This window comes from Salmo salar, chromosome 16 (assembly GCF_965601325.2).
Source record: "Salmo salar chromosome 16, fSalSal1, whole genome shotgun sequence".
Classification (NCBI taxonomy): Eukaryota; Metazoa; Chordata; class Actinopteri; order Salmoniformes; family Salmonidae; genus Salmo; species Salmo salar.
In genome coordinates, this window is record NC_138306.1 from 49,541,128 (window position 1) to 49,560,551 (window position 19,424).

Consider the following 19,424-nt stretch of genomic DNA (forward strand, 5'->3'; position numbering starts at 1 on the left):
TCAGTAGGTGGCGACAAACCTATTACAGAAGCGGCTTTACTGGCGAAGAAGAATTACTTCCTGTTTCCGCTGAACGCAAGCTTGTTGATTATGTCTTGTTGTTAGCCGGTTAGCTAGCTAGCCAATTTTTATACTTTCACAGAATATTAGCTTTAAATAGACACAAACAGACGCGTGGATTCACCAAAAAGGTAAATGGTAAAACGTTACGTTGAAAATTAAGTATTCCATAACTAGCTATGTCCCTGCTGGGCTTTAGCGCGGCAACGTTTGCTAAAGCCGGCTAGCTTAACATATTTGCTTGAAAGCTAACGTTAACTAGTCAACGTGAGCGACGCATCAACTAGCTAAATTATCGACACAAAATACAGGTATCCTCTTTGAATACACCTAATACATATGTTAACTAAATAATTAATGCATAAATTATAGACCGCTAACGTTGGCTTTCTGCAAAGACCGAGTAGTAGCCTCTGCAAAGAGATTAGCTAGCTACATTACTTGCTAACTCTGCTTGCCATGTTTAGCCATGAACATACGGTATGTAGCTTGATAGTTAGGTGAGCTATCAGGCGATGACATAAACATTTGACACACAATGACAGAATACAAATACAGAGTAACTATTCTTTACAGCACACGTCATCATGGCAGCTGGTGCCGATGTGAGAGATATTCTGGAGTTGGCGGGAGGGGACAATGATGGTCCGATCAGTAAGAAGGATTTCATCAACTCCGAGAAGGTAAGAATGATGCCCTCTGGTCATGACCTGTCTGTTGATGGTGTGTGAGAGTGGCTTGTGTGGAACAACTTACTGTGTCCCAACTGTCCATTGTTGAGTTTCATTAGCAGAAGCCTATCAACTGACAGTCTATCGTTTACATCTAAATTGCACAACTGATCTGCACTCAACCGTAATCCCCCACATTACAGAAAAAGGCCAAGAAAACAACTGAAACGTTGACCTTCAAGAGACCAGAGGGGATGCACAGAGAGGTGTACGCCCTGCTCTACTCAGACAAGAAGTAGGAACCCTGTTTGACCCAACTCCCTCTGTCTGGCTGCCCTGCCTCTTGGGCTGAACATACTCCATTCTTTTACTTTTGAGTTGTTAGATACTTCTGCACTGTTGGAGCTAGGAACACAAGCATTTTGCTACATCTGCCATAACATCTACTAAATATGTGAATGTGACCAATAAAATTTGATTTACGTGAACACTGATCTCTCATAAAATGGTATTTACTTGTGATTTAATTTCTGTATTGCTGCGTTTAATAGGGCGTGTCACTGAATTAGTATTCTGACCACCACTTGTCTCTCAGCAGAGATGCTCCCCCCCTGCTGCCCAGTGACACTACTCAGGGCTACCGGACAGTGAAGGCCAAGTTGGGCTGTAAGCGTGTGCGACCCTGGAAATGGATGCCCTTCACCAACCCAGCCCGCCGAGACGGAGCCGTCTTCCACCACTGGAGACGCATGGCAGAGGAAGGCAAGGACTACCCCTTCGCCCGCTTCAACAAGGTAAGGAGAGAGGTTTCTCTCCGCTCTCTCTCATTGTTTTTATCTCTTTATTGTTCACTTCATCACTGTCGGTCTCACACATCTCTCACCCTCCATCTCCCTCTCTCTCTCTCCATCTCTCTCTCCATCTCTCTCACTCTATACCCCTTCCCTCCCTCTCTCTCCCTCCCCGTGACCACCCATCTCGCTCTCTTTCAATTCAAAGGGGCTTTATTACCAAAGCAATTGCAAAAATCTCTCTCCGTCGCCTCCTCCCTAGGCAGTGCAGGTGCCAGTGTACTCGGAGCAGGAGTACCAGATGTATCTCCATGATGACGGCTGGACCAAGGCGGAGACGGACCACCTGTTTGACCTGTGCAAGCGCTTTGACCTGCGTTTCATCGTCGTCCACGACCGCTACGACCATCAGCAATACAGAGTGAGGAGGCTATATCTATGACTGACATTACACACACACACATTTTAAATACATCATTTGAATCCACAAATCACAATACAGAAAAGAAGGATTCAAGTATTTCGAAACATTTAGAATATTGGACTTTTTGGGTGGCAAATATTTGAATGTGATGCATCATGAAATATGTCTTCCCATGATTATTGTACCTGCCGGAAACATTTCTGTATTTGTACTTTCAGAAACGGTCAACGGAGGACCTGAAGGAACGTTACTACAACATTTGCGGTAAGCTGACCAAGGTCCGCGCTGCAACAGGGACAGAGCCCAAGATGTACGTATTTGACGCTGGTCACGAGAGGCGCAGGAAAGAGCAGCTGGAGAGATTATTCAACCGCACGCCTGATCAGGTTAGCAGCACCTCCCCAAAGACAATTCCACTGTTAGTGTTGAAGGTTAAAGGGTTAGTCCAAGATAATAGTTGTCTACTTACCCATAGTCAAAAGAAATCATGGTTACCATTTTTATGTCTCTGTGTGCAGTTTGAAGGAAGTTGAAAGTAGATTTGCGAACCATTGCTAACTAGCATACGCCAATTACTAGAAGTCTAAGGGTACAGCTATTGCGCAAATACTACTGAGCAATTTCATGGTTTCCATGAGTTCATCTCACTCTGGGTTAAAGTAGAAAAAGGGCTTATTTGCCAAAATCGTACACTATCCCTTTGAGGTGCAATTACTTTCAGCCTTTGATTCCTATAATGTATCTGGTGTCTAACTCCTGGACGGAGTTTGGCAGGGTCGTGGGTTAGATTCTCACTAGGATCGCATAAACTAAGACAATGCACTCATTAGGTAGCCTAGTAGTTAGAGCGTTGGGCCAGTAACCGAAAGGTTGCTAGATCGAATCCCCGAGCTGACAAGGTAAAAATCTGTCATTCTGTCCCTGAACAAGGCAGTTAACCCACTGTTCTTAGGCCGTCATTGTAAATAAGAATTTGTCCTTAACTGACTTGCCTAGTTAAATACAAAATTGAATGTTGATTTGGACAGAAGGGTGGCTATATGGCATAGGCCTAAATTATTTTAGTGTTATTTATTTATATATATATATTTTTTGTTTTTTTTATTACGGGGGGGGGTTTTATCAGTGCCAATCAAATGAGATAGCTGTCACAGACTACCACAACAACAAAACATGAGCAAGAAGGGGTTGAAACAGCAGTTAGCTAACCCAGGTCTTTGATGATGGAGATGGCCTCTGACCAGCCCACTAGAGTTTTTGTAGCTACAGAATAAGAATAAGTTCTCCAATAAGTTTTTGTAGAAGTATTTGGCTCAAACCACTTAAAAAAAACAATTGCCTTTTTGGCAGCAGTTAGGGCACACATTAACAATTTCATCGAATCCAATTCAATGTCTGAAGTATTTCCAACTAGAAACAGACCATGTGACCAAGATAGATTTGCATCTATCAAGCTGTGAAGGTCTTTAATGTATGTCCAGAGGTCACAGACCATTATAAGCTGGTTGTTTCAACACCTGAGTGCTGATTGGCTGATGTCATACAACATTTGTTTGAACTGTTCTCATTATGTTGGTAACCAGTTTATAATAGCAGTAAGGCACCTCGGGGGTTTGTGATATATGGCCACTATACCAAGGCTAAGGGTTGTGTCCAGGCACTCCTCGTTGTGTCCAGGCACTCCTCGTTGTGTCCAGGCACTCCTCGTTGTGTCCAGGCACTCCTCGTTGTGTCCAGGCACTCCTCAGGCCTTGTCGAGCATTATTGCTTAATTATATTATTGGTAACTCATTCTTCTGTTTTAATCCCCTGCTCATGTTGCACTTCCCCGTTTTGCCCTGAAGGTGGCAGAAGAGGAGTATCTGATGCAGGAGCTACGGAAGATGGAGAGCAGGAAGAAGGATCGTGAGAAGAAGGCCCAGGACCTGCAGAAGCTCATCACAGCAGCAGACACCAACACAGAGATGAGACGTGCCGAGCGCAAGGCTACCAAGAAGAAGCTCCCGCTGAAACGAGAGATGGAGAAACCGGTATACAAACACTCTCCCATTCGCCCAATCCCTTAATGAGGAACCTGATGCCACCCTGCTTGTTTGTCTTGTCTCTGTGCTCACCTCTCTACTGTTTCCCTGTCTGTCCACAACAGACTGTTCCTGAGACGGCAGGAATCAAATTCCCTGACTTCAAATCAGCTGGAGTCACGCTGCGCAGCCAGAGGGTAAGCATGGCCATGCACTAAAATTATTAGTCACACATGATCTGTATAGGAATTGTATATTGGTTTGCTTAGATGGTTCCCCCTCCAAATATCACCATATGACCTCAGCTTCCCTCTCAAAGACCAATATAAAGCATTCCCATTGAAACTCCATAAGGAACTCGCATTGAAACACCATAAAGAACTCTCATTAACCCTTTCACACGTACCATCACACGGGGTGTGATCGTTCTACAGTGGTCCCTGAAGCGTACGATCACACCCCGTGTGATTAGAACACTCATTTAGAACGCTCATTTAGAACGGCCAGTGACGGCCAATGACGCAACAATCAGCATTTGAGCTGGCCACACTTTTTTCAGAAACTATTTACACAAACAGTCGTTACAAAGTTATGTCCAGAATGTGAGCAGTTTATTTTTGAATGCAATGTTCAGATATTCACAGAAGTATCTATAGCATATCACAATCATCCTAACTGGAAAAATGTAGGCTACATTTGTCCTAGCGCTAACTGAGGAAAGATTGACGCAACACAAGCGGTCATATTTTCTAACTCTCGGCTGACGTAAACTACAATATGAATTAGCTAATAGCAATTACTATGTATAATTAATCACATCACGAGTGAGCTCACCATTGATCGAAAAATGTTTTGGTAAAACACTTTCTAGAAATTGAAAGTAATCCGTCGATTAGTTTCAGCGCGCAGCCATGCATTTTTTCCTCACAGAAACTGAAGATAATAAGAGAAGACAAGATGAGTTTGGTCTGTTTACAGTATGCATGTTGAAGGGGTGTGTCATCTACTGTCGTTCACAACCCACCATTCATTTGCAGAAGTCCTCAAAAAATGAGTGAACTCTTACTCACCTCATTTTGTTATAACATCTTTGGTCAAACGGATGATTACGTGAAACCCAGAATGCATTGTATGTCAACAAATATGGCTCCATACACATAGCTGGAATTAGCTTAGCTCATCATAATCAGTACAACCTTCAAAACATTATTTTACACACATACTATGCGCCCATTACAATTTATGCAAAAATCGGAATGCATGATTTATCACGGGTAATTGAAAAACGTCAATAAAATACTAAATATATCAATAATACCACACAAAACATTTTCTGATAGTGATTTATTGATACAAATGGCGCGTGCAGGCAGTCAATCACGGTAACCTCTCACTCCTACTCTGAGCCATTCAGTGTTGTTGTTTATCCTCTTACATCTAGACGTTCCGCTAGCGGAACACCTGCTCCAATATCCAATGATAGGCGTGGCGCGAATTACAAATTCCTCAAAAATACAAAAACTTCAATTTTTCAAACATATGACTATTTCACAGCATTTTAAAGACAAGACTCTCCTTTATCTAACCACACTGTCCGATTTCAAAAAGGCTTTACAGCGAAAGCAAAACATTAGATTATGTCAGCAGAGTACCAAGCCAGAAATAATCAGACACCCATTTTTCAAGCTAGCATATAATGTCACAAAAACCCAGAAGACAGCTAAATGCAGCACTAACCTTTGATGATCTTCATCAGATGACACACCTAGGACATTATGTTATACAATACATGCATGTTTTGTTCAATGAAGTTCATATTTATATAAAAAAACAGCTTTTTACATTAGCATGTGACGTTCAGAACTAGCATACCCCCCGCAAACTTCCGGGGAATTTGCTAACAATTTACTAAATTACTCACGATAAACGTTCACAAAAAGCATAACAATTATTTTAAGAATTATAGATACAGAACTCCTCTATGCACTCGATATGTCCGATTTTAAAATAGCTTTTTGGTGAAAGCACATTTTGCAATATTCTAAGTACATAGCCCAGCCATCACGGGCTAGCTATTTAGACACCCGGCAAGTTTAGCACTCACCAATATCAGATTTACTATTATAAAAGTTTGATTACCTTTTGTTGTCTTCGTCAGAATGCACTCCCAGGGCTGCTACTTCAATAACAAATGTTGGTTTGGTCCAAAATAATCCATCGTTATATCCGAATAGCGGCGTTTTGTTCGTGCGTCCCAAGACACTATCCGAATGGTAAATAAGGGTCGTGCGCATGGCGCAATTCGTGACAAAAAAAATCTAAATATTCCATTACCGTACTTCGAAGCATGTCAACCGCTGTTTAAAATCCATTTTTATGCCATTTTTCTCGTAAAAAAGCGATAATATTCCGACCGGGAATGTCCATTTAGCTAAACAGAGGAAAGAAAACAAAGCTTTCGGTCGACGCGGGCACGAGCCTGAGTATCACAGTACTGTAACCAGCCACTACCCAAACGCGCTACTTTTTTTCAGCCAGAGCCTGCAAAGCCACGATTCAGCGTTTTGCCGCCTTCTGAGAGCCTATGGCAGCCGTAGGAAGTGTCACGGGACAGCTAAGATCCTCACTCTTCAATAAACGGAGACAAGAAGAACGACACCTTGTCAGACAGGCCACTTCCTGCATGAAATCTTCTCAGGTTTTTGCCTGCCATATGAGTTCTGTTATACTCACAGACACCATTCAAACAGTTTTAGAAACTTTAGGGTGTTTTCTATCCAAAGCCAATAATTATATGCATATTCTAGTTACTGGGCAGGAGTAGTAACCAGATTAAATCGGGTACGTTTTTTTATCCAGCTGTGAAAATACTGCCCCCTAGCCATAACAGGTTAAGTAACAATCACATCCTGGAATGGAGAGAACGTTCAAACATCACGTGCATAAAAAAACTCACGCTGAGGCGACTGTTAGATATTTGGAACTCACACGTGAAAGGGTTAAAACACTATAAAGAACTCCCATTTGGAACACCATAAAGAACTCCCATTTGGAACACCATAAAGAACTCCCATTTGGAACACCATAAAGAACTCCCATTTGGAACACCATAAAGAACTCCCATTTGGAACACCATAAAGAACTCCCATTTGGAACACCATAAAGAACTCCCATTTGAAACACCATAAAGAACTCCCATTTGAAACACCATAAAGAACTCCCATTTGAAACACCATAAAGAACTCCCATTTGAAACACCATAAAGAACTCCCATTTGAAACACCATAAAGAACTCCCATTTGAAACACCATAAAGAACTCCCATTTGAAACACCATAAAGAACTCCCATTTGAAACACCATAAAGAAATCTCATTGGAACACCATAAAGAAATCTCATTGGAACACCATAAAGCACTCGCATTGAAACTCCATAAACACCATAAAGAACTCTCATTAAAACACCATAAAGAACTCTCATTAAAACACCATAAAGAACTCTCATTAAAACACCATAAAGAACTCTCATTAAAACACCATAAAGAACTCTCATTAAAACACCATAAAGAACTCTCATTAAAACACCATAAAGAACTCTCATTAAAACACCATAAAGAACTCTCATTAAAACACCATAAAGAACTCTCATTAAAACACCATAAAGAACTCTCATTAAAACACCATAAAGAACTCGCATTGAAACTCCATAAACACCATAAAGAACTCTCATTAAAACACCATAAAGAACTCTCATTAAAACACCATAAAGAACTCTCATTAAAACACCATAAAGAACTCTCATTAAAACACCATAAAGAACTCTCATTAAAACACCATAAAGAACTCCCATTTGAAACACCATAAAGAACTCCCATTTGAAACACCATAAAGAACTCTCATTAAAACACCATAAAGAACTCCCATTGGAACTCCATAAAGAACTCCCATTGGAACTCCATAAAGAACTCCCATTGGAACTCCATAAAGAACTCCCATTGGAACTCCATAAAGAACTCCCATTGGAACTCCATAAAGAACTCTCATTGGAACTCCATAAAGAACTCTCATTGGAACTCCATAAAGAACTCTCATTGGAACTCTCATTGGAACTCCATAAAGAACTCTCATTGGAACTCCATAAAGAACTCGCATTGGAACTCCATAAAGAACTCTCATTGGAACTCCATAAAGAACTCGCATTGGAACTCCATAAAGAACTCGCATTGGAACTCCATAAAGAACTCGCATTGGAACTCCATAAAGAACTCGCATTGGAACTCCATAAAGAACTCGCATTGGAACTCCATAAAGAACTCGCATTGGAACTCCATAAAGAACTCGCATTGGAACTCCATAAAGAACTCGCATTGGAACTCCATAAAGAACTCGCATTGGAACTCTCATTGGAACTCCATAAAGAACTCCCATCGGAACTCCATAAAGAACTCCCATCGGAACTCCATAAAGAACTCCCATCGGAACTCCATAAAGAACTCCCATCGGAACTCCATAAAGAACTCCCATCGGAACTCCATAAAGAACTCCCATTTGAAACTCCATAAAGAACTCCCATTTGAAACTCCATAAAGAACTCCCATTTGAAACTCCATAAAGAACTCCCATTTGAAACACCATAAAGAACTCCCATTGGAACACCATTTGAGGTGTTTTTGGAAACTCCACTAACGCTCCATTTTAAAAGGATCATTTATTTAGTTCCAGTGTTAGCTAGCGCGAGTCGGCTGTACCTGCACCAAAACTTCATCCTATAGTTTGTTCTCCATCTTCTTTTTAAATAGTGACCCTACATGTTTTCAGCACTTTTATTTCCATGACTGACAAACACATTTTCTCATGCTCTCTCTTGTCTCTCTGCAGCAGACGTATAGAGAGCAATATGTTTGGAACATCGAATCGCAATCAAATCACATTATCGAGTCGCAATACATATAAAATCGCAATACATATCGTATCAGCACCTAAGTACCGTGATAATATCGTATTGTGAGGTCCGTGGCAATTCCCAGCCCTAGTGAATAGGGGGCCATTTGGGACCTAGCCCTTGCTCTCATTAGCAAAACCATGATTTATGCCATTAGCGGCAAGCTAATATCTTCAGGATGTAGCAGAGGGGGCTTATTCATCTCCATGACTAATGGGGAGCTGCTGCTCTCTATGTAAAATGCATTGTGGGTAAAGGAGTGGAGTGCTCCACAGATAATGTCAAATAAACTGGGGCAGATTGAAGCATTTTGATCAGCCCCGCTGAAGTGCATTTCAAACGAATTAACCGCCAGAGGTGAGGATGTTTATCCCCATACACCCCAAAGTATTATTTTCTGTGTGTGTTACAGATGAAGCTGCCAAGCTCGGTAGGCCAGAAGAAGATCAAGGCCATTGACCAGATCCTGACAGAGAGGGAAGTGGGTGAGTTCAGTTAGGCATAATACCTACCATAATCTCCTCAGCATAAATGTTAAACAGCAAACCAAGGCACTGTCTGACTCACACAAACAACCAGACCTGGGTTCAAATATGTGTATTATTTGTTATTGAAATACTTATTTTCTGTGTATTAGAGTATTTTAAAAAATATCTATTTTTTTAAATGTAACCTTTTATTTAACTAGGCAAGTCAGTTTTAAGAAAAAAATATTATTTACAATGACGACCTACTGGGGAACAGTGGGTTAACTGCCTTGTTCAGTGGCAGAACGGCAGATTTTTACCTTGTCAGCTCGGGGATTCGATCCAGCAACCTTTCGGTTACTGGCTCAAAGCTCTAACCACAAGGCTTCCTGCCCCCCCCCCCCCCCCCCCCCAAATAATGTGTTCCGAATCAAATACTTATTTCCAAATACATTATTTCAAATACCAAAACGGTCTGGGTTAAAGGCATGGGAGTGCATTTGAGTCGGTGTATTATGAAATACTTGTGTATTTCCAAAAACTGTTTTTTTCAAAGAAAATATATCCAAGTACTTACTTCCAAATGACTTTGAATGTAATTGAAATACCTAAAAACACTGAACAAAATATAAACGCAACAATTTCAAAGATTTTACTGAGCTACAGTTCAGATAAGGAAATCAGTCAATTGAAATGAATTCATTAGGCCCTAATCTATGTAATTCACATGACTGGATATATATATATATATATATATATATATATATATATATATATATATATATGCATGCATGCATCTGTTGGTCACAGATACTGGTGTGATTACAGATACAGATACTGATTACAATACCAGTATCTGGTGTGACAACCATTTGCTTCATGCAGCGCGACACATCTCCTTCGCATAGAGTTGATCAGGCTGTTGATTGTGGCATGTTGTCCCACTCCTCTTCAATGGCTATGCGAAGTTGCTGCATATTGGCAGAAACTGGAACACGCTGTCGTACACGTCGATCCAGAGCATGACTGGATCCCCAATGGTGGAACAAGCTCCCTCACGACGCCAGGACAGCGGAGTCAATCACCACTTTCCGGAGACACCTGAAACCCCACCTCTTTAAGGAATACCTAGGATAGGATAAAGTAATCCTTCTAACCCCCCCCCCCCCCCCCCCCCCTTAAAAGATTTAGATGCACTATTGTAAAGTGGTTGTTCCACTGGATATCATAAGGTGAATCCACCAATTTGTAAGTTGCTCTGGATAAGAGCGTCTGCTAAATGACTTAAATGTAAATGTAATGGTGAGTATGCAGGCCATGGAAGAATTGGGACAATTTCATCTTCCAGGAATTGTGTACAGATCCTTGCGACATGGGACTGTGCATTATCATGCTGAAACATGAGGTGATGTCGGCGAATGAATGGCACGACAATCCAATTGTGCTCGTTGTTTGTTGTCCGTAGCTTATACCTGCCCATACCATAACCCCACCGCCACCATGGGACACTGACAGCAGCAAACCGCTCGCCCGTTACAATTGAAATCGGGATTCATCCGTGCCAGTGGCCATCAAAGGTGAGCATTTTGCCCACTGAAGTCGGTTACGATGATGAACTGCAGTCAGGTCAAGACCCTGGTGAGGACGATGAGCACGCAGATGAGCTTCCCTGAAATGGTTTCTGACAGTTTGCAGAAATTCTGTCCGATCCCGCAGGTGAAGTATCTGGAGGTGGAGGTCCTGGGCTGGCGTGGTCTACGATTTGAGGCCAGTTGGACGTACTGCCAAATTCTAAAATGACGTTGGAGGCGGCTTATGGTAGAGAAATGCAACATTTAAATTCTCTGGCACAGCTCTGGTGGACATTCCTAAAGTCAGCATGCCAATTGCGCACTCCCTCAACTAGTGGCCTTTTATAGTTTCCAGCGCAAGGTGAACCTGTGTAATGATCATGCTGTTTAATCAGCTTCTTGATATGCCACACCTGTCAGGTGGATGGATTATCTTGCCAAAGAAAAGTGCTCACTAACAGGGATATAAACAAATTTGTGCACAAAATTTGAGAGACACTTTTTGTGCATATGGAACATTTATACAATCTTTTATTTATTTTATGAAACGTGGGACCAACACATTACATGTTGCATTTATATTTTTGTTCAGGGTAACATTTAAACCCAGGTCTGGTAATAACATTTACCATTCCAGTATAAATATCTCCCTCTCTATCTTTAAGCACCAGCTGTCAGAGCAGCTCACAGATCACTGCACATGTACATAGCCCATCTCTAAACAGCCCATCCAACTACCGCATCCCCATACTGTATTTATTTATTTTGCTCCTTTGCACCCCAGTATCTCTACTTGCACATTCATCTTCTGCACATCTATCACTCCAGTGTTTAATTGCTAAATTGTAATTATTTTTGCCACTATGGCCTATTTATTGCCTTACCTCATCTTACCTCATTTGCTCACACTGTATATAGACTTTTCTATTGTGTTATTGACTGCATGTTTGTTTATTTCATGTGTAACTCTCTGGTTTGGTGTTTGTGTTGCACTGCTTTGCTTTATCTTGGCCAGGTCGCAGTTGTAAATGAGAACTTGTTCTCAACTGGCCTACCTGGTTAAATAAAGGTGAAATATAAAATAGAGCGAACACAGACTGAGGCACTCTGACTAGATAGTTGGACTTAAATATCCTTTGAGTTGATTTGTCCATGTAGATCAAGTAAAACAAGGCAAACCGTTTGCTTACTGCCAATGCATTGTGGGCCTCGTACAGTGGTTAGTGGGATATTTCCTATCTGTGTGTGTGTTTCATCTTTCCCTACGCTGCTCTCTCTGTGTAGACCTGAACCCCATGCCCACAGAGGAGATAGTCCAGATGTTCAACGAGTTGCGCAGTGACCTGGTGCTGGTCTATGAGCTGAAGCAGGCCCACGGTAACTGTGAGTACGAACAACAGATGCTACGCCACCGCTACGAGGCCCTGCTGAAGGCTGGAGGAGGAGGGGTCCCCGTCGGGCCCCCAGGAGGAGGAGGACTAGAGGCCCCTGGGGGCCCCGAGGTGCCCGCCTGGCCCGGCCCAGACGACATCAAGGGCGAGGCCAAGGAGCAGATCATCGATGTGGTGGGAGCTCCGCTCACCCCCAACTCAGTAAGTCTCTCAGCCCACCCCACTCACAAAAACCATTAGGCACCAAAGTAAGCATTTGACGGTAAGGTCTACACCTGTTGTATTCGACACATGTGACAAATAAAATTTGATATGATTTGAAACGGAATTAAACAGACCGGGAGGGACTACCTCAACCAGGGATGCAAAACGCGTGATTCGTGTAGATCCGATGAGAAAAGTTTGGGAGGGGAGAGGAGGCGGGGTTTGGATCACTACTGGCTGGATTCTACTTTATTTTACTCAGTAAATGTTATTTTTGCACACATGTAGCCTTGTGCTCTTGATCGATATCAATAGTGGCCACTATAATACAACAAAAATAGAATGCCTGTTTGGTTCATTCTATTGTTACTTTAAGATATTTTTTCCCCAAGTGCAATATTTAGATGTGTGTGTGGTCACAAGCGTTCTATTATAAAGGCTATCTTTCTCAAGACTCGAGTGTCATTTGCAGTAAAGTCTAAGTCTAAGCAACAAATAACATTGGATGGCTTTCTTTTTTTAGCTGTGAGTTAGGTTCATATTAACCACTTTTTATTTTACACACACAGACTGATCATATAGATCATATTCTTTTGTTTAATTAGTTCCATCCTGCATTTCTCCATAGCAGGGATGTTTTGCATGTTTGTGTCATCCCTGCTAAACTTGTCCAATAAGAAATGCATATTTTTGTTGTTTTGATAGTGTATCCTAATGAATACACGACCCTGCTGTATTAACAGGAGTTAGCTGAATACAACTTGTCAAGAGAATACATGTAGAAAATGTTCCAATGGGCACAGTTCTTAGTATTCTCATAGTTTAATGTGTAATTATGCAGGTTTATACATGTTCTGGACCAATGGCTGACAGCGTTTGGTGCATTTTTTGTGTCTTTCCAGCGTAAACGCAGAGAATCCGCATCCAGCTCCTCGTCCATCAAGAAGGTGAAGAAGCCGTAACGTCAAGCCCTGGTGTTTTATGGGACTGTGGAGGAGAGGAGAGTGGATGAGGTCACAGCCACCCTGGCCTCGGTTGAGCGGCCCACAGAACAGAATGCTGGAGATGGGGGGTGGGAGAGTCATCCATCACATCCACCCCTCTGACAAATAACAAACAACCAGGCCTCGTCCCCCCCCCTCCATCACACACACCTCTAAATACGACTGATACACAGGAATAATACCCCCCACCAACACCACCACATTCCCTTTACAGCCAATGGACCCCCCCCCCACCAGCCTATCATGGCAGAGACAACGGCTGACATCCCATTTCATTACTCCTCTCCCTCCTTCGCCCAGGCCGAGATGAGGCCAGATAAACTGTAAATAGCCAGAGTGAGCTAATTGAGCCATGCGGAGAGAAACGCCTATTTGAGATTGGGGCAGGGGGGTGGGACCTCTGGCCACTGTCTTTTTGTTTCTCATCTTGCCGTTTTGTTTCCTGGGCTGTGTAGTTTTGTGTCTTACCTCTTAGTTGGCGGCTCGCCCTGTCATTGCGGTGAAAGTGACACTTCCTTACTCAGATGAGTCAAAAGATTTAGCTTGTGGGAGAGTTTGAACAGGCTAAGATGGACTGTTGTGCTCACTGTCTGAAAAGAGAGGAAAGCAATCTGCTCCATTACCCATTCAATAAACATCTTTGTTTTTTCAAATGGTCTTGTGTGCTAATATCTCACGGCTAGCATAGTACCTGTATGTAACTCATGTTAGAATCAGTCTGACTCCTCCAAAATCACCAGGCAAACTCTACCCTGAAAGGTAGGACTGTAGTGGGCAGTAATATTTAACACGTGGGGGTATATACGACAAAGTAATTAGCCTATTCAAATGTTTGACTCCATAAAGATTACAATAAGCAAGCGTTAGGCAATGAGTTGACACTGACACGTAAGAATTGGTCTGACAATTGTCTAGATGAAAGGCAGATATTTTAACACTGAATGTATTCACATACAAGGCAGGAAGCTTCAGTTACATAGCATTAACAAGCATTACAAGGCATTATTCCAAGAATATAGATCCTAAGGTTAACTTACAGGACAAGGCATGAACAAGGAGATGCTGACTAGACCTGAGGCCTAAAAGTCTAGGAAATTCAAATGAGTCATACAACCTTCCTCCATGGGCAGGATACAGGGTAAGAGAGAGAACAAAAGGCATTTAATTGTTAATATAACATCTGAAGGTGTAACCTTTCAACCCAAAACCAACCACCTTTGACCAATCAAATGATAGCAAGTTTACAGAATAACCTGACCACCAAAGCTCAATCTCCACAGGGTGTCAGCGCGTAACCTGACCACCAAGGCCCAATCTCCAAAGGGTGTCAGCGCATCTAAGAGCTTGTGTGGGGGATGAGGCCAAAGTAAATTAGACATAATTCCTAAGAAGACAACAAAACAGAGTAATTGAGCTCACCCTGTCCAGATACAAGCTACCACAGAGATCATACATCCATGTAGATAACATCCGAGTTATCCTCAGTGAACAGTAACCACAGAGATCATAAACTCAGAAAAAAATGGAACGTCTCTTTTTCAGGACCCTGTGTTTCAAAGATAATTCATAAAAATCCAAATAACTTCACAGATCTTCATTGTAAAGGGTTTAAACACTGTTTCCCATGCTTGTTCGAGGAACCATAAACAATTAATGAACATGCACCTGTGGGACGGTCGTTAAGACACTAACAGCTTACAGACGGTAGGCAATTAGGTCACAGTTATGAAAACTTAGGACACTCAAGGGGCCTTTCTACTGACTGAAAAACACCAAAAGAAAGATGCCCAAGGTCCATGCTCATCTGCGTGAACGTGCCTTAGGCATACTGCAAGGAGGCATGAGGACTGCTGATGTGGCCAGGGCAATAAATTGCAATGTCTGTACTGTGAGACGCCTAAGACAGCGCTACAGGCAGACAGGATGGACAGCTGATTGTCCTCGCAGTGGCAGACCACGTGTAACAACACCTGCACAGGATCGGTACATCCGAACATCACACCTCCGGGACTGGTACAGGATGGCAACAACAACTGCCCGAGTTACACCAGGAATGCACAATCCCTCCATCAGTGCTCAGACTGTCCGCAATAGGCTGAGAGAGGCTGGACTGAGGGCTTGTAGGCCTGTTGTAAGGCAGGTCCTCACCAGACATCACCGGCAACAACGTCGCCTCTGGGCACAAACCCACCGTCGCTGGACCAGACAGGACTGGCAAAAAGTTATTTTAACTGACAAGTCGCGGTTTTGTCTCACCAGGGGTGATGGTCGGATTTGCGTTTATCATCGAAGGAATGAGCGTTACACCGAGGCCTGTATTCTGGAGCGGGATCGATTTGGAGGTGGAGGGTCCATCATGGTCTGGGGTGGTGTGTCACAGCATCATCGGACTGAGCTTGTTTTCATTGCAGGCAATCTCAACGCTGTGGTAGCCTTCCTGCAGGCTCATCCTGACATGACCCTCCAACATGACAATGTCACCAGCCATACTGCTCGTTCTGTGCGTGATTTCCTGCAAGACAGGAATGTCAGTGTTCTGCCATGGCCAGCGAAGAGCCCGGATCTCAATCCCATTGAGCACGTCTGGGACCTGTTGGATTGGAGGGTGAGGGCTAGGGCAATTCCCCCCGAAAATGTCCAGGAACTTGCAGGTGCCTTGGTGGAAGAGTGGGGTAACATCTCACAGCAAGAACTGGAAAATCTGGAGCAGTCTAGGAGGAGGAGATGCGCTACAGTACTTAATGCAGCTGGTGGCCACACCAGATACTGACTGCTACTTTTGATTTTGACCCCCCCCCCCCCCCTTTGTTCAGGGACACATTATTCAATTTATGTTAGTCACATGTCTGTGGAACTTGTTCAGCTTGTCTCAGCTGTTGAATCTTATGTTCATACAAATATTTACACATGTTAAGTTTTCTGAAAATAAACTCAGTTGACAGTGAGAAGACATTTCTTTGTTTCCTGAGTTTACATCCATGTAGATAGAATCAGAGTTCTCCTCAGTGAACAGTAACCACAGAGATCATACATCCATGTAGATAGCATCAGAGTTCTCCTCAGTGAACAAGTTTCACACAGATACCAAACATGGATACTATAGCATTATTCTGTCACAATAATCAGTCCTTTGAACACTGTAACAGATATACATTTTGTCCCATCAGAGGGGGAAGGGCTGACTAGTCCTTGGGCATTGTCCTTTGTTACTGGACCATTTTCCATGCAGCTCCATGTGACAGAGAACACATAAATTAGGGCCGAGCCTACAGGGCTAACCCCTCAAATCACCAGGCAAACTGTCCTCAAAAATAGGGATGCGTGATGTGTGATGGAGAGGAGTCTTCGATTTCCTCAAGAACAGCTTGAATTCTCTGGGACATGGGAACGTTGCTCAATTGGTATCACGGGACCTAACGTGTGCCAGGAAAACATTCCCCACACCATTACACCACCACCACTAGCCTGTACCGTTGACACCAGGCAGGATGAGGCAATGGACTCATGCTGCTTACGCCAAATCCTGACTTTGCCATCAGCATGACGTAACAGGAACCAGGATTCATCGGACCAAGCCATGTTTTTCCACTCCTCAATTGTCCAGTGCTGGTGATCGTGTGCCCACTGGAGACAGTTCTTCTTGTTTTTAGATGATAGGAGTCGAACAAGGTGTGGTCGTGTCAAGGACCGATGAGTTGTGCTTTCCGAGATGCTGTTCTGCACCACCACTGTTGTACTGCGTCATTATTTGCCTGTTTGTGGCCCGCCTGTTAGCTTGCCCGATTCTTGCCATTCTCCTTCGACCTCTCATCAACGAGCTGTTTTCGCCCACAGGACTGCCGCTGACTGGATGTTTTTTTGTTCGTCGCTCCATTCTTAATAAACCCTAGACACTGTCGTGCGTGAAAAGCACAGGAGGCCGGCCGTTTCTGAGATATTGGAACCGGCGAGCCTGGTACCAATGATCATATCACGCTCAACGTCGATTAGGTCACTTGTTTTGCCCATTCTAATGTTCAATCGAACAGTAACTGAATGTCTCGATGCCTGTCTGACTGTTTATATAGCAAGTCACGGCCTTGTGACTCACTGTCTGTAGGAACAAACCATTTTCGTGAATGGGGTGGTGTACATAATAAACTGGCCACTGAGTGTATATTAATTAATGTTCATCACACATTTGTTAAAGCGATAGTTCACTAAAATGATAAATACACTATATCCTATGGAGAACTAGCAACATTGCTAAAGCTTAGTTCTGGATGAGTAAACCGATATATTTTTCTGGTCTCTGACACCCAAAGTCAGTAAACTACTAGCTAACTATCAATAAAATGTGTTAAGTTTGTAATTTTAGTGAAACACCCCTTCCATGGAGGTTTTCGTATTGATATAGAAAAAGTAAAAAACAGCAATGCCTATCCACTGGGCCTTAAGCAGGCTCTAAAGGGCCATCCACACCAAGGACAATAACTATAACGATAATTCAAATGATGAGGGGCGTTCACACTACAACGATAACTACAAAAAGAGTGGAGAACAATAACGAGAGCTATTGTTTGGATCACTTTCAGAGCGATTCCATGCTTGCTCGCTAGCCTAACTTCCTACTACATCTAACTACATATTGAACTTCCATTCTCTCAGGCCAGGGGCACAATGTATGATCTTATGGTTGGATCAGAATCGCCGTTATAATCATTTGCCAGTAAGGAGAATTAAGTAAAACCACGAGCCCATTCCGTATTCCCTATCTCCGCTAATTTAGGAAAGGGGAAATGTTTGCTAGCTAGCTAGCCACCGGAGGACAACAACACAACAAGATGCAACAATTCCCGTTTTTTCTGTCAATGTCGTTGTGCACTCAATGTGATATCATTTATGAGAAGCCAAATCCCAACTGGCTTCCCTTGACACTTTTTCTTGGTGCGCCAGGACCATTCACAGTTGAGCTCATTCAGTTTAGCTCAACGCTGAATGGCTATTATTTTATAGTTTTCTTATCAAGGAAGGTCAAATGCTCACTGGCTTCCCTTGAGTTCTATGCTACGGGCGGCAACAATGTCATACTATTTTTGACCAGACAGCATCAGATAGATTGGCTACACATATACAGACACTCAGATGCTTTCTCCAGTGAGATACATTCAGCCTCTTGTGAATTGAAGGAAAATTATGAAACACAGAGAGACGAAAGATTAATTATTGTATGTGTTTTTGTATTGTTTTATTGATACATTTTTGGGGGAAACCTAACTTCCCTTGGCGTCCATGAATACTGTACATTAAAAACGTAGGGCTTCATTTACGGTATATACAAATTGCCATCATACAAACTGTGAAAATTAATATTTGTGTCATTCTCAAAACTTTTGGCCACGACTGTACAAGAGAGGCAAGGAAATGGTTAGGTATGTGAAGGGTCATCAACTTATAGCACCAATCTACCTCACCAAGCAAAGTGAGAAGAATAAGAGCACCACATTGAAGCTTCACCCGTTTAGGTGGTGTTGTCATTATGTTTGACAGTCTCCTGGAGGGGAAGGAGTCTCCAAGAAATGGCCATGTCACAGTCTGCCGATATGGCCAGCCCCATCAAGATCATCCTCTTGGATGATGTATTTAGGGAGAGAGTGGTAAGCAGCCTGAAACTCCTGAAACCTATAGCAGTAGCCATTACACGGATTGAGGGAGACAATGCCATCCTGTCTGATGTTCAGACTCTGCTTGCAGATGCAAGAGAAGAAATCCGTACTACCCTGCCCACTTCACTGTTGCTCCAAGCAGAGGAAACTGCAGTTCTGAAATACATCAAAAAGCGTGAAGACTTCTGCCTGTAGCGCATGCACGCCACAGCTACAGGGCCTTCCCTGTGGCTCA

At 42.8% G+C, this 19,424-nt stretch overlaps 1 protein-coding gene across 2 annotated transcripts; it reads left to right on the top strand.

Annotated features, from left to right (window-relative positions):
• Positions 1-52: 52 nt before the first annotated feature.
• Positions 53-13,870, top strand: LOC106574008 (DNA methyltransferase 1-associated protein 1). 2 transcript variants are annotated; one of them, XM_014149508.3, is made up of 11 exons: positions 53-191; positions 637-743; positions 935-1,026; positions 1,327-1,525; positions 1,785-1,943; positions 2,165-2,332; positions 3,791-3,976; positions 4,093-4,164; positions 9,320-9,392; positions 12,230-12,537; positions 13,443-13,870. In XM_014149508.3, the coding sequence occupies exons 2-11, from the start codon at positions 648-650 to the stop codon at positions 13,500-13,502; spliced, it is 1,413 nt and encodes a 470-aa protein (XP_014004983.1). In that variant the 5' UTR covers positions 53-191; positions 637-647; the 3' UTR covers positions 13,503-13,870. The 2 variants fall into 2 exon arrangements, with proteins under 2 accessions (XP_014004983.1, XP_014004984.1); XM_014149509.3 differs by having other exon boundaries at positions 1,330-1,525.
• Positions 13,871-19,424: the final 5,554 nt, after the last annotated feature.

Coding starts and splice junctions, on each gene's coding strand:
- LOC106574008 (XM_014149508.3), top strand. CDS start 648: ATGGCAGCTGGTGCCGATGTGAGAGATATTCTGGAGTTGGCGGGAGGG. Junction 744..934: donor ATTTCATCAACTCCGAGAAG/GTAAGAATGATG, acceptor CCCACATTACAG/AAAAAGGCCAAGAAAACAAC. Junction 2,333..3,790: donor TCAACCGCACGCCTGATCAG/GTTAGCAGCACC, acceptor TTTGCCCTGAAG/GTGGCAGAAGAGGAGTATCT.